The sequence below is a fragment of the Oncorhynchus masou genome, chromosome 2 (assembly GCF_036934945.1).
Source record: "Oncorhynchus masou masou isolate Uvic2021 chromosome 2, UVic_Omas_1.1, whole genome shotgun sequence".
Taxonomy (NCBI): domain Eukaryota; kingdom Metazoa; phylum Chordata; class Actinopteri; order Salmoniformes; family Salmonidae; genus Oncorhynchus; species Oncorhynchus masou.
The window spans coordinates 29,464,749-29,492,414 of NC_088213.1; the positions used below are offsets into that span (position 1 = coordinate 29,464,749).

A 27,666-nucleotide genomic window follows, 5' to 3' on the forward strand; every position below is an offset into this window, starting at 1 on the left:
TTGCATACTGGTGATGCACATGGAGAAATACGTGTATTGTGGAGTTGCTCATTGTAACACAGTTGGCAACATTGATAGTACAGACTCACCTGTTTTGACCGTAAGTTGGACATTTGTGCGTCATGCTGTCCTAAAAAGCAAAAAGGCAGTAAATGCTCATAGCGTGAAACTGAGAAAAATGGCTTTTATTTACCTTGGTTTCACAGTAACTTTATGCATTTAATACTAACATGACCCCCATTGTCTACCTAACACAATACAATAGAGGCAGGATACTTGTCCACATGATTAAGCATGTATTTAATGTAGCAAAAAATTACATTAACTAATTTTCAACTAAATGAGCAGTTACTGCCTTTTTGCTTGGTAGGGCAGCATAGTACTCACCTGTTCTGTTGTCTGTAATTTCTACACCTTCACAGAAAAGGCCGGTATAGGGAAAAGCTCGGGAATTGTTGAAGAGCAACAGGTAGCATTCAATAAAACATGGTAACCAGCTTTCTGGAAAACACTTTGAACTCTCATTTACATGAACATTTTAGTCATTAAGCAGACGTTCGTATCTACTTACAGTAGTGAGAGCATACATTTCCATACCTTGTTTATTATCTTGGTCGTACTGGTGCCCCATCGGAATCCAAACCTGGCGTCTACCAACTGAGCCACATAAGACCCAACTTTCCCTGTGTTTCTTTACTGAACAGGAATAATATAATATTTTACTAATATAAGTTTAGTTCATTTGTATTTTTACAGGGACAGTGCACATTAATCAACGATTCAGTAAAAGTTTTCAACCGCAGTCCCTGGGCAGGTTCTTAAAACAATTACAATACAGACAAACAATGAGCAGTGAGCACATGCAGAGCAACATGGAACAATAGCACCAAAAGCAACAAAACAAAATGCATAAAAGCAAGTGTTTCCACACCTCACATGCTACAGACAACATGGAAAGCAGCAATACACAGCTGGGGATTATGTTCACAAGTCTGATTGGCCTTTAAGCATTTCTTAGTTTTTTTGTGAAGGTGGGATAGGTGGTGCAGTTATGCGTGTCTGATGACAGTGGGTTCCAGGCATGGGAAGCTCTCACAGAGAAAACAGATTGACTAAAGGTGCTTTTCCATTAGGGAACTATATCCATAACTCTGCAGGCGATTCATACATGGTACCATAACAGGGAAATGTCATTTCTGTATGGTTCAAATAGCTATATGGCTAATCTGTCAATCCATCTGTTGAGGAACTTTTACTGAATTTCAGTGAAGAATGTGTAGGCTAATCTGAGTCTGTGGCCGAATGGATGTTATCTAGGATAGGAGGAAAATATTTAAACGAGTCACTAAATGGGAACCAGATCTGGTATGGTGAGCTTGTGCACCAGGCTTAACCTTTTTCACGGTCCCTGTGGCCAATCAGCAACCAAGGTCCCAGTGACCAATCACCAATTAGGGGCAGGAAACATGTGTCTGGAGAAGTGCATACTGGAATGTGTGAAAGATAAACACCAGACAGGTCAAGAGGTCATAGTACCTGAGGAGAATAGATGAATGGATGGGCAACATGTGTTTTCACTTCAGACCTTGTCCTTCCTCTGGGAGGTACAGTACAGGAAGCACCTGAAATAGACCTGATAGAACTAGACTGGATGTAGTTACGATCAGCCCATTCTTGAATTCTCCTTCACCATCTTGTTGTCATTAGGGAGATGTGATTAACTCTTTGCTGGCTCGTACCATCTGGACCTCGTTGTTACAGGGTTAACTTGGAGACAAAATGGCCTGATAGATGATTATATACGAAGTCTCTTTCTCTCTCTTTTACCAAACTGACTTGTTTATTTGGACTTGTTTACAGGATGTTTATGTTGGGCAAAAATGTGTTATTTGCAGCCCTTGAAATAGCTGAAGAGAGAATGTATTTGCATATTCTATTGTTCAAAACATATATGGCTATATGCATACTTTGTCTTCTTTTTCCTATGACTCGTGAAGGAAGTTAAACTCCAGCCACATGCTGTGGATTCTGAATCTAAAACAGTTAGATCTGAAGAGTATTCTTACATAGTCCTCACGGTCACTGCACCACAAAGTTACAATGGTTGTGGTTTAAAAAAGTTTGGATTTCTCAGCAATTTGCTCTAATTTTGTTTCATTCTTTATATGAACGGCTAAGCCATTATTTAGGAAGGCCCGAGGTCCTGCACACTTGGTCGAGAAGCAAATATCAAATTATTAGAATACTAAAAGGTTCAACATCATTTGATGAAAGCTTAAGAATCATAAACCTCTTAGAGAATTCCAGACTCACGGCCACAATAGGTTATTTAAAATGTAATACCAGTGCTGTGTGTGTGTGTGTTCTTGTTGTTCTCTCCAGAGTCTGAGCTTTCATTTCAGAGAGCCCTGGTTCAAGGTAGACCTGACACTGTGGGTAACTCCTCTCACTTCACAGTTGTATTTGTACTGACCACAAATTGACCAGTAACTGACCACTCCTCTGTAGGTAAACCAGCGGTCCCCTGTGAACGGTGAGACTAACCAAGAACGGTTGACACGCTTAGAGGGAGACAAAGAGTTCCTTGTCCTCCAGGTAAGATTACCTTATGGCATAAACAGTGCATGCATGTGTATGTTTTGCTTTTGTGTGTTTGTATGGGAGAGAATAGTGTGTTTCGCTGCACATTAGTGTATATCCAGCAGCATACCACCCTGCATACCACTGCTGGCTTGCTTCTGAAGCTAAGCAGGGTTGGTCCTGGTCAGTCCCTGGATGGGAGACCTGATGCTGCTGGAAGTGGTGTTGGAGGGCCAGTAATAGGCACTCTTTCCTCTGGTCTAAAAAAAAAATGGCCCAATGCCCCAGGGCAGTGATTGGGGACACTGCCCTGTGTAGGGTGCCGTCTTTCGGATGGGACTTTAAACGGGTGTCCTGACTCTCTGAGGTCATAAAAGATCCCATGGCTCTTATTTTAAGAGTGGGTGTGTTAACCCCGGTGTCCTGGCTAAACTCCCAATCTGGCCCTCAAACCATCATGGTCAGCTAATAATCCCCAGTTTACAATTGGCTCATTCATCCCCCTCCTCTCCCCTGTAACTATTCCCCAGATCGTTGCTGCAAATGAGAACGTGTTCTCAGTCAACTTACCTGGTAAAATAACGGACAAAAAAACAAGAGTTGTGTTAATGGATATATCCTTCACCTACAGAAATTATTTAAATTCAGCTGAAGCTGAATCCCCCGAGTTGAATATGAGCCTACTGATATACATGAGGATACATTACACTGCATTGGCCCCCTTATGTATCAGTCATAAGAGAGGGAGGAAGAGAGAGAGAGAGACGGAGAGAGTTGAATTTGAGCCTACTGCAATACAAGAGGATACATTACACCGCATTGGCCCCTTGGTGCCCTCTATAAAATATAAACAGTAGTATCTCTATCATGTATCAGTCATAAGAAAGGGAGCGAGGGAGAGGAAGAGAGAAAAAGAGAGAGGAAGAGGGAAGGAGATAGAAAGATGGTGGCAGAGAAAGATACAGAGAGAGAGATGTAGAGAGAAAGAGATATATATATATATATATATATATATATATATATATATATACGTAAATATATGAGAGGGGGAGTGCTAATCCAGTGGTTGGCCTTAATTGCTGTGTTGTTTTGTTGTCAACAAGGGTTAGGTACAAGGGCAGTACTTCTTAAGTGTGTGTGTGTGTACACTAGTTCTCAGGGCTGTTGAGTAAGGGTTTTTCTGCAGTCAGGTCCAGACTTGCTGGCTACAACACACCTCTGTTTGTTGGCAGATGTGATGTCTTGTTGTTGTGTATAGGTCTCATGTACACACTACCACATTCCTCCACTAACCTCCATCTGATTGGCTGGTTGAGCCCTGCCTTTTGTAACTGATTGGCTCTTTCGCTAGTTTGTATTCTCAACAGCTTTATCTACATCATGAGTAGTGCAGAGCCGGCTTGATGGGCTGAACTGAGAAAAACTCAAAGAGTCCTTCATTCAGCTTTGGAAATACTTGCACTGTTTAATTTGGCAGTGTTAAGTCTATATCAATTAAGGAGCTGATATGTTGTGAAATGGATGGCAGGCAAAGAGAGGTGATTTTAATGACTTTGAGAAAGTGCATATGGATGGTGGGGTTAGATGACTTCCCAGGTCTGGAGGAGTGAAGGATGGAGCCAGGGAGGGAGAAAGAGAGTGTGGGAATGAAGGATGAGCAGAGGTCAAGAGGGTTGACAACATTGAAAGAAGGGGTCAGAAATGTTGAAGTATTGCTGTCTACTGGTGAGACTAAGTTTCTACTCCATTCCACACACACACACACACACACACACACACACACACACACACACACACACACACACACACACACACACACACACACACACACACACACACACAGGTGAGCGTTCTGACGGACCAGGTGGAAGCTCAGGGAGTAAAGATCAGTGATCTGGAAAGTTCTCTGGAGGAACACCAACACAAGCTCAACTCTACAGAGGAGATGCTGCAGCAGGTAAGGACCTCACACTCTGGTCCTCTTCCATTCATACAAACTTTTGAACACCAACCTTATTTACAGTCTCAGTTTAGACTGGCTTCAGCATGATATGGGGCGGCAGGGTAGCCTAGTGGTTAGAGCAGTGGACTAGTAACCTGAAGGCTGCAAGTTCAAACCCCTGAGCTGACAAGGTACAAATCTGTCGTTCTGCACCTGAACAGGAAGTTAACCCACTGTTCCTAGGCTGTCATTGAAAATAAGAATTTGTTCTTAACTGACTTGCCTGGTTAAATAAAGTTCAAATTAAATATCAACTTCCTTGATTTGTGTGGTTATCAGGTTCACTTCTGTATCTTCCTGTTTCTATTCAAATTGGGATCTGAAAGTCTGCAGCACAACTATTATGCCTTCTCCCTTAGACTGACATGATGACATTTGATTTATGTATGACTAGAATGCTTTAAAATAATGCATGTATGAGCAGGGGACATTCAAAGCTTTCATCTACTACTTTGTATTTTAAGACTAGCACACACCCATGGCACAAATACTCCTCATACAATAGTCTTATATTCAGTCCACCAGCAGACTAGATTTAGACATGCTCTGTCTCTTAGCAGACTGTCTAGACATGCTGAGTCTCATGGTAGACTGCTTCCTAGAGAGGCCAGCTTCCCAGGAGGAAATTCCTCCCTGCGATTCCAGTTAGCCGGGCTCCAAAGTCTCTGACAACCCAAATATTTAGTGTGGTCTGTTCCCATCCAGGACTGATTCTTGGAGTGCAGCGGCCGTCTGCTCTGGTAGGTTTGGTCGTGGTGTTCTGCTCTAGGGCTGGTCTGTCTGGGCATGTGTGCACAGGACCGGGAGCGTAGTCGGTCACACCCCTAACCCCCCGGTGTGTGTGTGTGTGTGTGTGTGTGTGTGTGTGTGTGTGTGTGAGTGTGTGTGTGTGAGAGAGAGAGAGAGAGAGAGAGAGAGAGAGAGAGAGAGAGAGAGAGACAGATCTGTCATCAGTAGAGGTGGTGTGTCCATGTCTCCCACTCCTGTGAGGTGCAGTAGAGTTCAAGCTCAGAGCAGACATGGAATCTCAGTCAGAATCAAGGATCCTCTTTACAATTAAGCTAAGATAACTTCATGACAGCAACATGCATGAAAAGGACTAGCCCAGGCACAATTTAGATTTTGGCCACTAGATGGTAGCAGTGTATGTGCAAAGTTTTAGACTGATCTAATGAACCATTGCATATCTGTTCAAAATGATGTATGAAGACTGTCCAAATGTGCCTCATTGGTTTATTAATACATTTTCAAGTTCATAATTGTGCACTCTCCTCAAACAATAGCATGGTATTATTTCACTGTAATAGCTAATGTAAATTGGCCAGTGCAGTTAGATTAACAATAATTTAAGCTTTCTGCCCATATCAGATATGTCTATGTCCTGGGATTTTTTTTGTTACTTAAAACCTCATGCTAATCACATTAGCTCAAACGTCCCACAGGGAAGACACCAATCCCGTAGAGGTTAAACAACAAACAGTTTCCATAATGAATACACCCCTGGTTAACTCTGTACAGCAGGGTTATTCTGAAGGGCCGGGTTTGTTTCCTTGAGACGTGGTCATTATGAGGCGTTGGACCTGAGCCGCAAATCTCTTATTAGTGACACAGCTCTAATATTTTCCATGTGCACTCTCCCAGAAACCTTAGAAAACAAACCATTTTCTCTTAAAAAAAGGTACATTTTTAAATGCCCATGCTTGGACTGCCTCAGTGCTTCAGATATTTTCTTTGGACCTTTTTAAGGCTGTGTTTACACAGGCAGCCCAATTCTGATATTTTTTTCACTAATTGGTCTTTTGACCAATCACATCAGATATTTTCACATCAGCACTGATTCAGAGCTGCTCTGATTGGTCAAAATACCAATTAGTGAAAATAAATCAGAATTGGGCAACCTCTGAGACTTTGCACCTGCCTGAAATCAACCTAGTTAGCTGTTGAGTGAAATAGGGACATTCAAAGCAGACTGTTTTTCTGATAAAGAGGGATAATTAGTGGACCAAGCAAGGTCCTAATCAGCATCATGTTAGATTGATAGCAATCCTCATTTCAATAGGAAGGCAAATGCTGAGCCTCTACAATATTTCTAGTTGTTGTTGTATGGCAACTGTGCAGGGTTCTGTGGGCTCTTCACACTCTCCTCTGCATGATTTGTACTTGTGTGTCTGCCTGTGAGAGGGGCAATAAAAATAGTGTCCAGAGGCTGTGTATATTTAGCCGTGTGGACAGTGTCTGACTTTGAGGGAACTGAACAGAGCTAGACGGTAGCTTCTTTAGTGTCCAGTGTAAAAGTTCTGTTTGGGCTTGGTGTGGTTGTACTACCTTTTCTTTTTCTCCATTTGCATGATTGGTGCTAACAAGTGTCTCCCCTGGTGGCAGGAGCTCCTTAGCAGGACATCACTGGAGAGTCAGAAGTTGGACCTGGTGGGAGAGGTGTCCTACCTGAAACTGAAGCTGGTGGACATGGAGGAGAAACAGATTAATGGAGTAGCAAGGAAGCATAAAGCAGAGGTAAGGACACAGACACATGAGGTGATGAGTGTAATCCTAAACCTTTATGTGTGACTGAGGTGGTTAGAGTTGAGTCCCTGAGACAGACTGTACTGTAGCAAGACTGATTTAGTTCTTTTATATTTTATTTTTTAAACAACTATAGAGTAGTGAAATAATTCAGCTTCCCTGAGGGGGTTTGTTTACATCCCTTGTGATACTTATATTTAGTGACGTGAGCTTTGCCAGGAACTGACAGGAGTGCATGTACAAGTCCTGATCATGTTTTGGGAGATATAACAATGCTGCTGACTTTGACAAACATGCTAAAGACAGTAAAATGTACTCCGCCCTCTTCCTGGACTACCTAGGAATGAAACTACTCTCCATGGAGTCATGGCTCTGTTTAAGTTCAACCTGAAATGTATGTTTGCTTAAGCCCATATGGTATGTTGGGTTACCTACACCCATCACCACATGAAGGTAAGGTCTAACATTTTTCCTCAACTACTGCAAAACCTGATACAGTTATGTAGTTACTGTCAAAACATGGCTTGTCAAAGAGCCTTTGTGCCCCAGAACACATCCAGTACTATGTGAAGCCATGATGGTTGACTGGGTAAACCTGAGGGTGAGTAGGTTTTAATTTGGCGACAGGTTTAAGGTTTAAGTCCTGATGTTTATGAAATCATTACTGGCCAATTGTATGAGATGCAGAGGCAGGTTTCCAAATGAGGAAACCCCACCGCTTTCAAGACTGGGGAGCATAACACTTTAGACAGGAAATGATCCATACCTGTGGTTTGTAATGTAGAGGATATTCAGTACACTTAGTAATATAAGGACATGTGTTGCGATAGTCTTTATGCTCCGGTCATGTACACACTGCCTTCCCTATGACAGCTGACTGGAGAGAATGAGACCTCTGTTTTGAACATTCCTGATGTGCCATGTGTGACCATCCAAGCGTATAGTATGTTTGTGAATATGCGCACGCACACTGACACTCCCTGCTGTGGAGCGGAGTCCCTAAGCTCATGGTTATATACAGCTGTGGACAGCTCTCCATATGTCATATCTATACTGGACACCATGTGATAATTCCACAGTCCAGGTATAGCTCTATGGTTGTTACACTCTAAGTATGATAACATGCCCTGCTCAAATGGAATAGACTGTTCCTTTCGTGTGGCAGTATCGCACACACGTGTGAGATTTGGTACTTGTTCTCACTCCAGTAGGTCAAAAGCATATTTAGACAAGACTTTATCACAGGCCCAGAGGGTGTTTAGATCTCGCAGCCCTTTGTTTCTCATTGTGGCTCACTCAGACATATCAACCCAAATCACTGCATGGCTTTAAACATTCCATCTGTTACTTTATTAACTAAATGGGTGTAGAAAATGTAGGTAGTATATCGTTGAGGAACACCACACACATCTTTCCCTTTTCATTCTTTTTGGGGTTTTATTGTCCTTATTTCTCTCTTCCCTTTGTCAGAGTGTTGTGAACTTGATTAGTGAGCTGCAGGAGCAGATGTGTAGGTTTCAGCAGGACATCAATTTCAGGATTTGGGAGAAAACAGGCCAGGCTGACAGCAGCCCACAGGAGTCCAGTGACATTGGGTCCACGGAGGCCCAAAACCCAGACCAGGGACTCGCCTGTGCGGGTATTCCAGAGGAGGTACATGACAGTGGGCTGGAGGAGCCTCCTGACGTGATACCAGGCGTGGATAATAGCTCCAGTACTTCTGAGGCGCAGTGCTGCTTTGGGGAGAGTGTAGGCAGAGAATGTCTGCATGACCTTTGACCCTAAGCATGTAGTCGTCCCCCACTGTATGGAATGATCCCAAGGCTGTGACACTTGGCTCTATGCTTGCACTCAGGAACCCCTCACCACAACTTACACGTGTAGTTCATGAAACCCAATGCAATCCTATGACTTGTGTAGATAAGGGGGTTGCTGCATGTACTGCATTGTTTAAGAGGCATTTCACTGTGGTGGTTTGAGTAGTTGGCAGAACTCATGGACTAATTGATAGTCTCCAGACTATTTAAACAATCCATTATCTGTTGATGTACATTTGTGACAATGACATGTACAATTTGTAAATCCTTTTATCAATGTCCCCAGGTCATACTTCAAGAGCTCAGACTTCTCAAGGAGAAAGTAGACCATCTTGAAGACCAGAAGTCCCAGTATGAGAGGAGACTCAAAGCAACAAAGGTTAAACATGTTAGCCTACCTCATCTCCTGTTATATCTAGACTGTACTAGTAGTGCCCAGATTCCTCTGCTATCTACAGCTTCCCTAAACTATGTCCAATCTGCTTCTCTGCCCAGTTAGATGAGTCTTACAGTCTTACTATTTTCTGAACAAATCTGCAGGCCATTTTCTTTGTAGAAATGGATTTAAATGGTGGTTAGGTCCTGGTCTCTTGGCGGTATTACAATACCTTGGTTAACACACCCCATTGCCATACCTCTCTGGCTCTCTCTAACCCTCAATTTCTCCTTTTCTAGAACTTAATTGAGCTATTTAAAAAAAACTTTCACTCGCTTAATCTGTCCCATCTGCTTTTCGCTCACACTATGCATTTTAACTTCAATCACTGCTAGTGTAGTTCAGCCTTCCTAAAATGTATTTCTTTGCTATACATGGTCATGTTGCATTACTATGAACATCGGTGTGCCCTATGTAAAACATATAGCCTGCTCTGGAAAGATGAACAAGCCAAATCATGTAAATATCTACTTCAGGTGCAATTTTCTGCACCTACTATTACATCTGCTAAACAGTTTACGCCACCAATAAACTTAGTCTCCAACCGTGTTATGTTGAGCTTTTTGTTATGAGTGTTGACTTAGTTTTTCTTTCTGAGAATGTGTTTTTAGCTTATGCATGTTCCTGCTCTTACCCTGTTCCCCTATCCCACACAGGCACAGATATCAGACCTCCAGCAGCTCCTGCTCAGTAAGAATGCAGAGATAGACAGCCTGCACGCACAGCTCCTGGCCAGACCACTGTCCGCTGAGACCTCCGAGAGAGGTAAGCACCAACTGTATTACAGGGTTTGTTGTTCTGTAATGAAGGGGTTGTATGTCCTTTGTTGGTGACGAGCCAATAGGTTTTTGCCGGTCATTGATCAATAACATGCTGCGACTGTGCCGGTGAGTAGTGCTAACAATGGTTCTCTCTCCACCTTGCATTTCCACTGTTGGAGGATATGTACAGGAGAAGGCTCAACAATAAGCACAAGCCTTAACACTATTTTAACAACTTTAAAACACTGCGTCAACATCTTGTCCCTTACATGAATTCACTCGTTCATACCCTGTTGTGGGGCTCCAAGAAAATCTAACCCAGGAATGGACCTTGGCTTCCTCGGTCTGGTAACATTTTATGAGCTCATGTTCTTCAGCTGAGTAGATTGTTGAATCCCTGATCAGAATACAGAATTTCCACTGGGAATGTCAGCCAACTGGTGTCCAATAACAACCTTGATATGTCATCTTGCTACTAGAAGTATGGTTAAGTGAATAAGTTTCATTTTCAGAAATCTTTTCCATTCCCTATGACTGCCTGTCAACTTCCTCTACCTTTATTGTATGGACCCCATCTGATTTTTAAAAAAAAAATTTTTTTGGCTAGGTGAGACATTTTCCATCTGAGAAAAGCTCTGCTCCTTTTGTTTTTTTACAAATCTATATGCATAAATGGGGTAGAAAATGAAAGATTGCAAATACATTGTCATTATGGTATTGCATACATAAGGTACATGATGGCAACTACAATATGACTCCTTTCTACAGACCAGGAGCTCCAAAGGTTAAAGACTGGGATGGAGACTCTGCTGGTTGCCAATGATGAAAAGGTGAGGAGGTGTCTGTCAAAGGTTACTACTAATGCATGTTTGTCTCTCTTGGTCCAGTAGTGAGATATTTGCTATACGTCACAAAATAAAACATTGAACTGACTGATTCCATTGCTTTGTACAGTGTATACAGATTGGTGCCGTTGTATACATTAAGCAATGTAGGCACACACAGCACGACCATCACTGTTTGAATGGCAGGAGCTGCAGGATGGCTGATGGCGTACGTAACCACACAACCGTAGCACCGCAGTTTACAGCACAGCGCTTTTGTACTCTTAGTTGCACCCACGGGTGGAATCTTTGAACAAATAGGCCTCGCTCTCGCCGCAGCCATCCGTTTTTAGGCAAAGCCACAATTGATGAGTCTTATGCCAGACCTAATTTTGGAGTTTGGTCCACAAAGATAAACTAGACCAGGCCAGGGGCACTGGCACCACTTCAAAACACGCACTCCGTTACCACTACTGATTTCCAGCTGTGCCCATGTCACACCACATTTCTCAACTCTTATGTTAAAAGCATATGGAGTAAGCCAATTACAGTGCCTTGCTAAAGTATTCAGACCTTTTGGATTATTTCAATATTTGTTTTTAGTGTTATTAAAATGTCACTAGAGTAAAATAAACCATTAGCATAAACATAACAGACTTGCATAAGTATTCATCCCCTTTTGTTTAGACTAAATTAGTTCAGGAGTGAAATATGGCTTAACATATCACAAATTACCCAGACTCACACTGAAATAATAGTCATTCAAAAATCCAGTCAACCCCCTAATGCTTTCTGTCCCCCATACACACATTTAAGGTCCCACAATCAAGTGTTGAATTTCAAGAACAAAAAGCCTCAAAGGGCAGTGATGGGTAACAACCAATCTGACAATGAAAGTCTTGAGCATGATCTGGTTGATTATTAAATCAGAGTCCTACTGAGCTGCAGGAAAGGAATGACACTGCTCAGCGACATTACCATGAGGCCATTGGTGATTTTTTTTTTTTTTTTTTTTATAAATGGCTATGGAGTTCAATGGCTGTGCTGGGAGGACTAAGGCTGTATCAACAACGTTGTGGTGACGCCACAATTGCCTAAACGACTGACAAGAATACAAATGTACAGACTGCATGCAACAAGGCACTACAGTAATACTGAAAAAACACAAATACACTTGAAAAAAGCCTTAGATTTGCGCTTAACACATCACTGTGTAACTGCCTCATTTTCAATCATAGTGGTGACTGAATCATGGTATGGGTATGCTTGAAATTGGAAAATACTGGCGTTTTTCAGGGAAAGCCTCAAATTGCTGTCTAGCCATGAACCTCTATCAAGATGCTGGGGATCAATGTTTGAATGTATTTTATTAGGATCCCTGTTAGCTGTTGCAAAATCAGCAGCCACTCTTCCTGGGGTCTATGTGGAACATTATACATAATACAGAACATTAATGGACAAGAACAGCTCAAGTACAAAACTGTTATCTCACGTAGCCGACATATCAACACAAACTATCTAGGTCAAATAGGGGAGAGTTGTTGTGCAATAAGTTGATTAACCTGAATTTTATTTAATTTTTTTAAACTAGGTTTGCTGGAGTTCCATGCATTAACGGCTCTATGTAATATTGTTTTCTTGAATTTGTTCTGATTTTAGGGACTGTGAAAATACCCCTAGTGACATGTGTCTGTGTCAGAGCTGTGCAAGTTGACTATGCAAACAATTTGGGATTTTAACACTACTGTTTCTTAAATAAGTGATGTTGTCGGTCTTTCCTCAACATCCGGCCGTGATTGGGAGTCCTGTAGGGTGGTGCACAATTGGCCCAGCGTCAGCTGGGGTAGGCCGTCATCGTAAATATGAATTGGTTCTTAACTGACTTGGCTAGTTAAAGGTAAACTCTTAGCCAAGAGATACTGGCATACATAGTATTTATATCAGCCCTCTATTTACAATGACATGCAAGATGTACCACTCTTCCGGGCCAGATGCAGTTTAAATAGGTCTTTCCTTGCAGCACTTGACCACACGCCTGGACAATAATCCAGATAAGACACAACTGGAGCCTGCGAAACTTGCCTTTTGGAGTGGTGTCAAAAAGCAGAGCATCTTTTTATTATGGGGTGGAGGTCAGTCCATCTTTAAAACCATTGAATCTTTGTTTTGATCATGACTGTTTACGATCTAATGCCAAGTCATCTAGTCTCAGTGTTCAATAGCCACACCATTCATTACCAGATTCAGCTAAGGTCTAGAACTTAGGGAAGGATTTGTTCCAAATACAATGTGCTTAGTTCTAGATGTTCAGGACCAGTTAATTACCAGCCACCCTTTTCAAAACAGACCAACTCTGTTAAAGGGATCATTGACTTCATTAGCTGTGATTTCTGATGCATATATGGTTGAATCATAAGCATACATGGACACTTGGTGTCGTGGCAGTTCATTGGTAAAAAGAGTAGTGCCTAGAGATCTGCCCTGTAGTACACCACACTTTGTCAAAAATGTAGAGTTTAATGGTAGCTTTTCTGAGTTCAATTAGTTTGCCATGTCATGGATTCAGAGCTGGTTATGGTCAATAATATCAAAGGCTGTACTGAACAGTACAGCTCCCACAATAGTCTTATCAATTTCTTTCAACTAATCATCAGTAATTTGTCAGTACATGTTGATTGCCCTTCTCTATAAGCATGATAAGTCATCATTTGTTTAGAGAAATAATTTAATTTGTCAACTTATTTTTTTTTTCCTCCAACCATTTGCTAAGAGCTGGCAGCAAGCTTACAGGTGTGCTATTAGGAATAGAAAAGGCTGCTTTACCACTCTTGGGTAGCGGAAATGCACTGCTCAAAAAAATAAAGGGAACACTTAAACAACACAATGTAACTCCAAGTCAATCACACTTCTGTGAAATCAAACTGTCCACTTAGGAAGCAACACTGATTGACAAATGTCACATGCTGTTATACAAATGGAATAGACAACAGGTGGAAATTATAGGCAATTAGCAAGACACCCCCAATAAAGGAGTGGTTCTGCAGGTGGTGACCACAGACCACTTCTCAGTGCCTATGCTTCCTGGCTGATGTTTTGGTCACTTTTGAATTCTGGCGGTGCTTTCACTCTAGTGGTAGCATGAGACGGAGTCTACAACCCACACAAGTGGCTTAGGTAGGGCAGCTCATCCAGGATGGCACATCAATGCGAGCTGTGGCAAGAAGGTTTGCTGTGTCTGTCAGCGTAGTGTCCAGAGCATGGAGGTGTTTACCAGGAGACAGGCCAGTACATCAGGAGATGTGGAGGAGGCGTAGGAGGGCAACAACCCAGCAGCAGGACCGCTACCTCTGCCTTTGTGCAAGGAGGAGCAGGAGGAGCACTGCCAGAACCCTGCAAAATGACATCCACAGGTGGGGGTTGTACTTACAGCCCAACACTGTGCAGGACGTTTTGGCATTTGCCAGAGAACACCAAGATTGGCAAATTCGCCACTGGCGCCCTGTGCTCTTCACAGATGAAAGCAGGTTCACACTGAGCACATGTGACAGTCTGGAGACGACGTGGAGAATGTTTTGCTGCCTGCAACATCCTCCAGCATGATCGGTTTGGCGGTGGGTCAGTCGTGGGGTGGCATTTCTTTGGGGGGCTGCACAGCCCTCCATGTGCTCACCAGAGGTGCCTGACTGCCATTAGGTACCGAGATGAGATCCTCAGACCCCTTGTGAGACCATTTTCTGGTGCAGTTGGCCTTGGGTTCCTCCTAATGCAAGACAGTGCTCGACCTCATGTGGCTGGAGTGTGTCAGCAGTTCCTGCAAGAGGAAGGCATTGATGCTATGGACTGGCCCGCCCGTTCCCCAGACCTGAATCTAATTGAGCACATCTGGGACATGTCTCGCTCCCATCCACAGACTGTCCCGGAGTTGGTGGATGCTTTAGTCCAGGTCTGGGAGGAGATCCCTCAGGAGACCATCCGCCACCTCATCAGGAGCATGCCCAGGCGTTGTAGGGAGGTCATACAGGCACGTGGAGGCCACACAACTACTGAGCCTCCATTTTGACTTGTTTTAACCTCTAGCGTCGAGCAATCCCGTATCCGGGAGCGTAATCATAGCCTCAAGCTCATTACCATAATGCAACGTTTCCTATTCATGAAAATCGCAAATGAAATAAATATATTCAAAGACAAGCTTAGCCTTTTGTTAACAACACTGTCATCTCAGATTTTCTAAATATGCTTTTCAACCAAAGCTACACAAGCATTTGTGTAAGAGTATTGATAGCCTAGCATAGCATTAAGCCTAGCATTCAGCAGGCAACATTTTCACAAAAACAAGAAAAGCATTCAAATAAAATCATTTACCTTTGAAGAACTTCGGATGTTTTCAATGACGAGACTCTCAGTTAGATAGCAAATGTTCATTTTTTTTTTTTTCCAAAAAGATTTTGTGTAGACGAAATTGCTCTGTTTTGTTCATCACGTTTGGCTAAGGAAAAGACCGGAAAATGCAGTCACAATGCCAAAATTTTTCCAAATTAGCTCCATAATATCGACAAACATGGCAAACGTTGTTTAGAAACAATCCTCAAGGTGTTTTTCATATCTATTCGATAATCTATCAGTGGTGGCAGTTGGCTTCTCATCAGAAGCAAATGGAAAAATACTGCAGCTGGAGATTACGCAATAATTGCGACGGAGGACACCAAGCGACCACCTGGTAGATGTAGTCTCTTATGGTCAATCTTCCAATGATATGCCTACAAATACGTCACAATGCTGCAGACACCTTGGGGAAAATGTGGAAAACGTAAGCTGACTCCTAGCTCCTTCACAGCCATATAAGGAGTCATTGGCATGAGGCGGTTTCAAAAAATGCGGCACTTCCTGATTGGATTTTTATCTTTTTTTTCTGTAACATCAGTTCTGTGGCACTCACTATCTTTGCAGTTTTGGAAACGTCAGTGTTTTTCTTTCTGAAGCTGTCAATTATATGCATAGTCGAATCTTTTCGTGACAAAATATCTTGTTTAAAACTAACGTTTTTCATCCAAAAATTAAAATAGCGCCCCCTATATCCAAGAAGTTAAGGACATTACATCAAAGTTGGATCAGCCTGTAGTGTGGTTTTCCACTTTAATTTTGAGTGTGACTCCAAATCCATACCTCCATGGGTTGATAAATTTGATTTCCATTGAACATTTTTTTGTGATTTTGTTGTCAGCACATTCAACTATGTAAAAGAAAAAAGTATTTAATAAGAATATTTCAGTCATTCAGATCTAGGATGTGTTATTTTAATTTTATGAGCAGTGTACTTTGGCTTCCCTCCAAGCCTGAGGACAAAGACTTTCCTCTAGGCACAGTTGACCTGACCGCTTTGAAGTGCCTAGAGTCCTCAGTAGCTTTCCATTGAAGTTGTCAATGCCAGGAGGTTTGTCATTGATTGGTAACAATTTTTGTTCACCTCTCCCACACAAACTTTACAAAATTAATAAAAAATAAAAAATGATTTATACACGAATACGATGGCTCACTGTTTGGCATTTCCTGCCAAAGTTTGCCCACTTTGCCAATAATGTCATTAAAATAATTGCCAAAACGAAATGGCTTTGAATAATTTTTGAATGGCTTTTTTTCCATTTATATAATTGATCTTGGCTTCATAATGCAGTTTCTTTTTGAGTTTAGTCATAATTTGCAGTACGTCAGCCAGTCAGCTGCGTAGACAACTTATTGGCCACTCCTTTTGCCCCATCTCTTTCAACCATACAGTTTAAGTTCCTCGTCAATCCATGGAGCCTTAACAGTTCTAACAGTCTGTTTTCTTAACAGGTGCATGTTTATCAATAATTGGAAGAAGCAATTTCATAAATTTATCAAGTGCAGCGTTTGGATGCGCCTTTCATTAATCACATACAAAATATTTTGTATGATCTCTTCTACACTTTTAGGATTAGCCTTTGAAAAGTTGGCTTTCCTGACTATAGCCACTATAGTGTGATCACTGCATCCAATGGGTACGGACACCGCTTTAAAAGAAAGTTCTACAGTATTTAACAATGTGTTCAATACATGTGGATCTTGTTCCTCTGGTGTTGTTGATTAATAACTTGAACCAGATTTAAAAACAGTGGTTACAGAGAAGCTTCCTCTTGAGCAGATCGCTTGACCCCATGAAAGTAGACCTCTGTTTACATCACACTATCAAGCTTTTCACAAATTTAGATACTGACTGTTAGCACTTGGTGGGCTATAGCAACACCCCAAATGAAGTTTTTTTTTTTTTTTTAGATTTGCCAAGTGAACCTGCAACCACAACACTTCAATAACATTTGACGTAAGCTCTTCTCTAAGCATTACAGGGATATGACTGAATATACAGTGCATTTGGAAAGTATAGACTCCTTTTTCCAAATTGTTACGTTACAGCCTTATTCTAAAAATGCTTAAATTGTTTTTAACCTCGCCAATCTACACACAATACACCATAATGACAAAGCAAAAACATTGCTTTGAATCTTCTTGGGTATGACGCTACATGCTTGGCACAACTGTATTTGGGGCTTTTCTCCCATTTCTTCACTGCAGATCCTCTCAATCTCTCAGGTTGTATGGGGCGCGTCAGCACAGCTATTTTCAAGTCTCCAGAGATGTTCGATCGGGCTCAAGTCTGAGCTCCGGCTGGGCCACTCAAGGACATTCAGAGACTTGTCCCGACCCTTCCTCTCAATGACTTTCATCTTACCATTCTGTTTCTACTCATCGTGCTGACTGGGAGAACTGCAAACTGTTCTTCAGTTACTTGAATCCACCCGTATTTTGACAAAACACAAAGCTATTTTCTTGTAACAACTGCTTGTAGAACTTTGTCATGGTAGCTAGCAACACAGGTTACGCTGTTTCTCTTCGCAGATCCAGACAGGGCAGGTCACAGGAATGATTAAACCTAGCAGCAGGGATCTAGATGGCCACAAACTCGGGACGATCTGCGGTCCCAGCCACAATGGTTAACCGCTTCGCGGTCTGCATTCAAGCCCTCAACCCCGCTAGGTAAATGGCTCCTCAGACCTGGCCTTAGTTGGCAAGATCACTGGACAGAGACTAGCAGTCCCAGCAACTGATGCCAACTGTGTCGCGGGATCCAAACTAAAAAGTTAGCTAGCTACTAAGAAACATTTCAAAACACAACCGAGCTCTTCCTCGTTTCATGTTAAACAGGAAGTGACGATGGTTATTAAAAAAAATAGGCAAATATTGCACATTCCAGATGTGCAAAGCTCTTACTTACCCAAGAAAACTCATGGCTGTAATTGATGCCAAAGGTGTCTCTAACATGTTTTGACTCTTGGAGCTGAATATTTGAGTTATTACATTTTCTTCCCCACTTTGGCTTTTTGTGTAGCTTGACAATTCAATTTTAATACCATTTTTTTAGTACAAAATGAGAAGAAATACTCTGAATACTTTTTGAAAGGTACTATATGGATTAATCTCCCTGTTACAGGACCGGCGTATTGAGGAGCTCACACTGCTCTTAGTCCAGTGCAGACAGTTCAGAGATGTTGTGACCCCAAGACAAGGTAACAACCTTCCCTACCATACTCTTTTTTTTAATTAAAAGCCACCGAAGGGGTAAAACATTCCTTACATTCAAATGTATAATAAAGCAGAACATTTCCATTACTCATGATGGTATAAAGCAATGACACTTTCTTTGATAGCTCCACCCACTATTCTCTCAGTATCCAATGAGAGGACTCTGTCAAGCAGCAGCGAAGAAGAGGAGCATGGAGTGGTGAAGAGAGATCCTCCCAGTGCACTCCCTGAGAACACAAAGACTGAGGTGGGTCAGAGGAATGTTCAGATGGGGGAACACATTTATTCTCTCAGCCCCAAGCATACACTGACAATTACTCCAGTTTTTAGTATCGGCATAATATGAAGGTTGAAAGTGCCTTTGGATTAAAACATGATTGATCCTGCCCAATATGGTTCAGAAGTCTAATTTTCCCACAAGTCTTCTATTGAACTAGAGGCTATGGCGCTACAGTCATATTCCTCGTTCCCTGTCCTTATCTCCATCTCTCCTCTGGTCCAGATGTCCTTCAGCGGTTTGTCCAACCTGCCAACCCAGAAGGGGAGAGAACTCTGGTGAGACTCTGGGGAATGGAACACCTTTTACGGGACTGCACGCACACACGGGACTGCGTACACACACACGGGACTGCGTACACACACACGGGACTGCGTACACACACACGGGACTGCGTACACACACACGGGACTGCGTACACACACACGGGACTGCGTACACACACACACGGGACTGCGTACACACACACACGGGACTGCGCACACACACACACGGGACTGCGCACACACACACACACACACGGGACTGCGCACACACACACACACGGGACTGCGCACACACACACACACACACACACACGGGACTGCGCACACACACACACACACACGGGACTGCGCACACACACACACACACACGGGACTGCGCACACACACACACACACACACGGGACTGTGCACACACACACACACGGGACTGCACTAATCGATATTTTTCATTGGGAATGATCAGATAATGTATTTTTATCAGGACGCATCCCCGACTTTTCTCAAGCAGTATGGACAACCTACAGAATGGATCTTCACCGAAGGTAGGGGAGACATTTTCACCTGTTAACATTTACTGACCAGAGTAGGAAAATCTGACTAGAAAGGGCATTACTTTTCTCCCCAATCTTTATCACAGCACTGACTCCTTGTCATCTAATGACTGTTCTTCACCTTTCCTACCTCTAGCATGTAGTGGTAATTTCCTGTAGAGGCTGAAGTGTCTACTGCGGTATTATAACTGTGAACAAAACTCTTCACTTTCATATCTAACCATTACTGTTCCCTTTGTGTTTGGGTCACACTTCTGACCACATTGTTTTGTCTTGTCAGAATTTTACAGAAAAAAATCTGAATTTAAAGGAAAATGAAACATTGTATTGGCCTAATTGTTTAATTTATCTGTTTGTTCTCCAGAATGGGCCTGTAGATAACAGGTGCCAGACCTTGCCGGTGAAGTCCTCCCTACCAGAGCATAATGGAGAGTGCAGTGAGCCACCGAGCCAGAGGTCTCTAGAGGGGAGTGAAGACGGAGACTCAAGTAAGTCTGAAGAAGCACTACCCCACCCCCACACTGTCCATAGGTGCTTCAGACACCTTCACCTCAGAATATACTGTAGGTTTCCCTGTGTCTTGTTTATATGGTGGACAGACCTGCTCTGAGAATACATATGTGCTTAGTTCTGGCCCCTTCTACACCATAGAACACAAAGCCCCTGGTAGATCAGACCAAGCCCTGGTCCTCCCTTTGAGACAGGGCACATACACAGGTCTCTGATCAGTGGCTAAATGACTTAAATGTAAATGTAGTGGCACTGTGATCAAAGCTAATAATGGAGAGGTCCCAACCGGAGCAAAGGTCGCTTACCTCAATTCCACCTTCTCTTTCTAAATGATCAAGGTCCACACAACCCCACCCTCTCTCACGGACCACACTCACCCCATCTCCACCCTAGGCTTTGGAGTGGCAAATCAAGCCCATGAGTGTATGATCCTCCCACAAAATGAATCTATTTTGGCCTCCCAGCTGTAAATGGTGCCATATTATGGATGCAGTGGTGGGATTTTGTGATGTGCACATAAACGGGCACAGGCCCAGCAGCTGGAGCGCCTTTCTATGTGATCTCACTCCTGTTGGGTGGTCGGTTTGAGCCAAAGGCCTCCAATACAAACATGAGAAAGCAAAGTGCTACCAATCCCCTAGTGGGCCTATCAGTGAGTCTTACTGGGGTCTGACACACATAACTAAAAAGACATTCGACAAAATACTTTACAATTTACATATAAAACATGTTAATGCTTTTAAGTGTGTGTGATCGTCAATCAGTTACACATACATGTCAGTACATACACACAAGGTGGTCATATGGGGGAGAGACATTGTGCTGTGAGGTGTTGCTTTACTTGTTTTTTTTTAAACCAGGTTTGCTGTTCACTTGCACTATATAAGATTGGAGTCATGGCTCTGTATAATACTGTATGTTTCCTTGAATTTGTTCTGGACCTGGGGACTGTGAAAAGACCCCTGGTGACGTGTGTGTGTGTGTGTGTGTGTGTGTGTGTGTGTGTGTGTGTGTGTGTCAGTGCTGTGCAAGTTGACTGCATACAACTTTGAATTTCCAATACATTCATGTGTCTTATCTTTCAGGGATATGTACACGTCAGGAGTGTCCATGACACTAGCTATGAGTTAATTAACGTTTGTGCTACTCATCTCTCCACAGGCTATTGGCAATAAACAGAATTCATTCATTAAGACTGAAGGTTCCCCGCCTGTATGAAACTTACTTGCACAAAGATAACATCAGCTATTTGTGTTGCGGGCCTGGAAAGAAATTACTTTTTTGAACAAGTTGATTTCTTTCATTTTCAAAAGCAACTCTAATGAAAGCTAAACCAGAACCTTCGCACAGATGTAAACGTCCGATTGAAGCAACTAGAAAATAAAGAATATTTTTGTTTTTCCCCCCTTCTTACAGGAAAGAAAGAGAAAATGGACGACACCTCATCCTCTGACCTTTCACCCCAGTCATCAGGGGCGGAGTCAGGTCAACAGACTATTGGCTCTCCAGAGCACCTGAAGAACAATAACAGTATCAGAAAACTCTGGGGAAAGTGAGTGGGTATATTTAAAAATATATATATATATATATCTCAGTAAATTAGGCATGTGAATGACACCCAAGTCATGTATATTATCTACAGGATGTCTATGAAATCAAATACTGTCCTCTCTTCCAGGATCAGGCGGACCCAGTCAGGGGGTCTGCAGGGGGAGGACCTGGAACCAAACCAGTTTAGGAGAGGGGGGCTGCGTGCCACAGCGGGGCCAAGATTGACCCGGACCCCTGAGTCTGGCAGCTCTGTTCGGTAAGACTGGGTTTGGGGGATGACTCCTTGACACCACAATTCCCCAGTAGATTATTGGCATGAAAAAAAATGTAGTAACACTTAATTTAGAGCATCTACAGATTTCTACTAACCTTAACCCCTACCCTAAACCTTATTATTAACCTTACAGTATCAAACAGTTGCTTATCAACAGATGGCTTGTTGATAGTATGCCCATATGTAGAGCATCTACAGATAAAAATATCCAAATAAAGGGTGCCCAAGATGTGACCGACTGCCTCAATTTGGTCTTATGTCGCAACATTTGAATTTCATTTTTTTTACATTAGGTAACAATAGCATAACTGGTGCATTTTAACACCAATAAATCTGTGCATTTAATATATCAGTCTAGCAAACCAGGCAACTAAAGGCAACTTTCTAAACAATGTTTTTGCTTAGTTTTCTAGCTTGTTAGAAGGTATAAACGGTACAGTGAAACGGTTACTTGCAGTCTTTCGTTTAGACGTGTAGCTCGGTAAACATTGAACCGTAATCCCAACTCATAATATTAAAACTCAGCATGAATCTACAGGTAGTTAAAGCTAACAAACTAGCTAGGTTCAATGTTAGCTAGCTAGCTAACATTAGTCTATAACTAGCAATGTAAATAGCTCTGAGATACAAATAACATTATTGCACAGATCATACACGTAATATCAGCCAGCTAGCGTTAACAGTACACTTTAATGTGCAATGAAAAATGACGTTCTAACAAAATTAGAAGATAATAGTATCTGAAAATGTAGCTAGCGAGACTCTCGTACCGTATAAATGCTTCTCCCTCTTTGTCACAAATGCCATGGTTTGACAATGCCCTTAGTTTGACAATGTAATCCCGACAAATGTATACTACAGCCTTCTGTGTTCTCTTTGACTCCCTCGGCATTTGTAATCAAAAGCCTGCATTTTCTCCATCTCCTTAGCGATCATACTCTGCTTCCACCAGGCATTCCACTGATTTCAAAGCACTGTCCTCCCAGAAAGTGAAGAGCCTTAGCAACACTGCAGTTCTTTGTGAAATCTTTCACTAAATGCCACTTTAGAAAGTATTAACTTAACTTACTTAGCAGCTCATGTTATAGACAGAAGCATGCTACATGGCAGACCAATCCAAACTCCTCTCTCGCCATGTCCAGCCCAACCATTATCTCTGCCAATCATGGCTAGTGGCAGGTAGCCTTGCGGGTAGGAACTTTGGGCCAGTAACCAAAAGGTTGCTGGATCGAATCCCCGAGCTGACAATTTAAAAATCCCGATGCGCTGAATGCGTTGATGTTGATTTAAAGGCAGCCCTCCGCACCGCTCATTCAGAGTGGTTGGGTTAAATGCAGTAAACAGATTTCAGTTGTGCAACTCACTAGTTATCCCCCTTTACTGTTTTTCCATGGTTAAACCAACTATGCTCATAATTTAACAAAATCAATTTTCATTTACAGACGGCATATAAGTTTGTTTTTAAAGGAACATGAAAGTTCACATGTTCCAGAATACATTTCTGCAAAAAAAGCTTTTTGATAAAATGTCATTTTAATAAAAAAATGTCTCCAGTATAGTATTGATTTGCGACATATGCCTACATTACGGAAACGAGTAACATATGTTTGCTACTGCACCTGTTTCAATAGAGGGTGTACTGTTAACATAGTATAGATGTTGAGTTGGCCAAATACAATACATCTAGACAGATGCAAAACAAGGTTTTCCATCAGTATTCTCTCTCGCTCTCACAAATTCTTCATATAATTTCTATCATTCTGTCTATCAGGGATATAAACACACCATTCAGCCAGTGGACCAGGGAGCAGGTGTGTGGTTGGCTGGAGGACTATGGTCTGGGCCAGTACGTCAACCTGACCCGGCAGTGGGTCGACAACGGACAGACGCTCCTGTCCGCAAGGCCACAGGACTTTGAGAAGGTCATTGAGGGCGAGAGGGTTTCTACAATGATGAACTTAAAAGCATACAAAATTGTTGCTTCTATGGTGCCTATATTAGGACAGCCTCAGTGTAGCAAGTAGGTCAAGTCAGTCACTCAGAACTTTTCAGTCTCAGCAGGATTCCATATGGACACTCCATTGTCATAATACTCTCTGGAGAACTTGTAACACTGCAGGAATCAGGATCAGGTTCTGAAGTAAGACACAGTCATTGATTGGCTTTGGGAAACCACAGTAAAACCTTGCATGTGTTTGGGAACCTTATTTTAATGTAAATGTTTCTGTGTCCACAGGAAATGGGTATCAAACACCCGCTACACAGGAAGAAACTACAGCTGGCTCTAAGGGGGTTCAGTACTAAAGCCCTGGAAAAGTCCTCTGAGCTAGACCACATTTGGGTTACACGTACGTCTACAACTTTAAACTGTACTATTAAAATCTACTATATTCAGACATTGCCAGAAGTGTGGTATTTGAGGTGCACAATGAGTCAACTGCATTGTCTGTATGATATTTTACTGGGACATGTTCCTTGTTCAAAAGGAAGTTAAATGGTTAGCTCTGATTGGTCACATGCAGGATGGTTGGATGACATAGGCCTTCCTCAGTACAAGGACCAGTTCCACGAGGGGCGAGTGGATGGCAGGATGCTCCAGTATCTCACCGTGGTAAAGCTAAACAATGAGATTTTTGAAAGTGAATCCTGTTTACCTGCTCATGTGATATCACCATTTTTAATATATAATTAGTATAAAAGTGTTCCCATACAGTGAATATGCCCTAGCTTTCCTACTGAACTACAGTGAATACGCCCTAGCTTTGCTACTGAACTACAGTGAATACGCCCTAGCTTTGCTACTGAACTACAGTGAATACGCCCTAGCTTTGCTACTGAACTACAGTGAATACGCCCAAGCTTTGCTACTGAACTACAGAGAATATGCCCTAGCTTTGCTACTGAACTACAGTGAATATGCCCTAGCTTTCCTACTGAATTACAGTGAATATGCCCTAGCTTTCCTACTGAACTACAGTGAATACACCCAAGCTTTGCTACTGAACTACAGTGAATATGCCCTAGCTTTGCTACTGAACTACAGTATCTAAACTGTTTCCCAGAATGACCTGCTTTTCCTGAAGGTGACCAGTCAGCTCCATCACCTCAGTATAAAGTGTGCTATCCACGTCCTCCACGTCAACAAGTTCAACCCCCACTGCCTCCGACGCAGGCCTGGAGAGGAGGTGAGAGGGTAGGGACCCTGAGGAGGGAAATGAGAGGAGAAGCAAAAGTTGGCAAGATGGACGAGAGGAGAAGTTAGAATGAGGGATGAGAAATGAGTTAATATTTGTTTAATAAGATTTTACTGCTCAGTGGAGGAACTCTCTCATTTCTCTCTCCCCTGGTCAGAGGAACCCCTCTCCTTCAGAAGTGATCCAATGGTCCAACCATCGTGTGATGGAGTGGCTTCGGGCAGTGGACCTGGCTGAGTATGCACCCAACCTACGGGGCAGTGGGGTCCATGGAGGTCTCATTGTGAGTGGACTGCACCTCAGAACTATGCATGTGTCCCAATTCCCCAAACCTTTCTGAAGTGTGCAGTTGCACACCCCCTGTCATCTGCAGGTACACACTTTGGAAGAAGACTGGAGAATGTTCCTACCTGAGTGAGCTCCAGCCCTGTCCTCTACCCCTGTACTTTAGATTCTGGAACCATGGTTCAGCTCTGAGACCCTGGCCATGCTGCTGAACATCCCCCCTCAGAAGACCCTGCTCCGCCGCCACCTGGCCACCGCCTTCACCGCCCTGGTGGGGACGCAGGCCACTCTGGACAAACGGGAGTATGCCAACGCCACTGGCCATGCACCCCTCACTACCGCCGCCAAAGTCCGGGTATGACTGCTGTGTGTCCATGGAAGAAGGCCCATGATTACTGTATAATGTGCTGTGAATACTGTGTACATGTAATGAAATCTGCCTAATAGTAGTTATTGTTCAATATACGTATTGTGTACAGAGGACCCAAGCTTAAGCTCTTGTCTTCCTATATTTCAGCCCAAGAAGCTTGGTTTGACCCACTTCAGTCACCTGAGGAAGAGGAGCCCAGAAAATTTGGCGGACTACATCTGCCCGATAGACAGTGGGGGTCTTTCGGTGATGAATGGGGTTTCCCACCAGCCGTACGCAGGGGTCCGTGGCCTCAGCCCCATCCTGGACAGCGAGTCAGAGAAGCGGGAGCAGGTGGGGCCCAAAAGCTGACACTGATGCTCGCCTCAGCCAATGACTGCAAATCTTCTGCCTTTTAAACCCCGCCCCACATGCCTACGTAAACATCCCTGCTCTCCCTGAATCAAGGTGCTGATTCGGTGTAAATTCTAAAGCAGTGTTTTTACCAAATGGTGATTCACTGGACAAGATACTGTGTGTGTGTGCATATAATGAATATCAGCAGGATGTGCTAATTGGGTATTTGCTGGATGATAATTAGCTGAATGTGCTAATTACTTGTTTACTGGATATGCTTATTAAGTAATTGACCTGGATATGCTGAAATCATGACTGACCTGACAGGCAAAATGAGGATTCATAATGCTATGGTTGTATAATGGTTCCCTTTGAAAGCTGCTCTCTGCATTCCTGGAAAAATGAGATGGATTAAATGTTCCTATCTTCTGCAATTGCTTCAGAACACTACCCTTATGATGTTACTGACCATTGTCGTCTTCCTCCTTACCTTGCTGGATTTGTCTTAGCTATTAACTGCCTTTCTTGAGTTATGGTACAAATGAATACCTATTCTATAAGCTTGTTTGATTTATTCTGTGCTATATTTAATAATTGGCAAATTCACAAAACGAGGTGCTCTCATGAAAATTCAGGTTTGCACACAATACCCAACTCAACTGGCCTATAATTATATATTGAAAATAAATAATAATTTGCAGGTGATTGTTTGGTTCATTTTAATCCTAAATGCATTATTTAATGTGGTGTAAGGTGAGTGGGTTAAAGGCCACACTAGCCAATATTGACTCTGAAGCAGAGTGCTCTTGCTGACTGACTCCACTATAACACACATCATGGATTCTAGACGATGCTACAGCGGCTTCAAATAATTATTCTGTCAATGCACACCTGAATTTCGACATTGCTACATCTGTACTATTGTATACTATCATGTGACTGGTAAGCCATGAATGCTAAAGTTTTCAGCTTGCTGATTAATGTTCCATCAGGCATCGACTGAGGACAGTTCTGTGTCTGAGGACAACATAAGGTTTCAGCATTGTTTTTCAGAGAACTGAAGACTGTTTATCATACAGTAAATCATTTTTCCTCATGGTGTTTGTGACGCTATGGCTCAAGTTACAATGCTACAGTAGGTGGAGTATAATTCAGTATGTTGGACTGTTACGTACCATGCGCCTCCATGTTATTGCAACATTATGGTCTTCATTGTATCCTCAGGTCCAAAGTTACACTAAAGTTACACTTTAGCTTCTGTGTAGTCTACCTGTGTGTTATTCCAGTGTGAAGAGCCAAAGCCGTGAACAGATTCTGCCTTGGAATTTGTGAGAAGCAGAAACCAAACTAGCAGAAATTCCCAGAAAGCCCTGTGTACTCACCATCGTGAAGATCTGAAGTCGAGGATGGCGCTCTGAAGGATATTTTTTAGGTTGGAAGCCCACACCATTTATTCAGCTATAATAGAGGGAAATCAATGGCTGTAAAAAATATATTTACTGTTTATCAATGC

The 27,666-nt window shown here is 42.6% G+C and overlaps 1 protein-coding gene across 5 annotated transcripts in view; it reads left to right on the plus strand.

Moving 5' to 3' along the window:
* Positions 1-27,429, plus strand: part of LOC135558367 (liprin-beta-2-like) — a 30,268-nt gene extending 2,839 nt beyond the window's left edge. For 2 of the 5 annotated variants that reach the window (XM_064992139.1, XM_064992122.1), the window contains exons 2-21: positions 2,509-2,595; positions 4,424-4,537; positions 6,965-7,096; positions 9,209-9,301; positions 10,015-10,123; positions 10,888-10,949; positions 18,448-18,523; positions 18,665-18,786; positions 19,042-19,094; positions 19,564-19,624; positions 19,998-20,121; positions 21,560-21,695; positions 21,822-21,950; positions 23,740-23,890; positions 24,205-24,316; positions 24,491-24,579; positions 25,031-25,153; positions 25,320-25,445; positions 25,614-25,802; positions 25,965-27,428. In XM_064992139.1, coding sequence (XP_064848211.1) covers positions 2,509-2,595; positions 4,424-4,537; positions 6,965-7,096; positions 9,209-9,301; positions 10,015-10,123; positions 10,888-10,949; positions 18,448-18,523; positions 18,665-18,786; positions 19,042-19,094; positions 19,564-19,624; positions 19,998-20,121; positions 21,560-21,695; positions 21,822-21,950; positions 23,740-23,890; positions 24,205-24,316; positions 24,491-24,579; positions 25,031-25,153; positions 25,320-25,445; positions 25,614-25,802; positions 25,965-26,168 — 2,292 coding nt within the window. In that variant the 3' untranslated portion in view covers positions 26,169-27,428. Of the gene's footprint in view, positions 1-2,508; positions 2,596-3,975; positions 4,119-4,423; positions 4,538-6,964; positions 7,097-9,208; positions 9,302-10,014; positions 10,124-10,887; positions 10,950-18,447; positions 18,524-18,664; positions 18,787-19,041; positions 19,095-19,563; positions 19,625-19,997; positions 20,122-21,559; positions 21,696-21,821; positions 21,951-23,739; positions 23,891-24,204; positions 24,317-24,490; positions 24,580-25,030; positions 25,154-25,319; positions 25,446-25,613; positions 25,803-25,964 lie in introns of those variants that run through there. The other 3 variants (XM_064992130.1, XM_064992147.1, XM_064992157.1) reach the window with 3 other exon arrangements.
* Positions 27,430-27,666: the final 237 nt, after the last annotated feature.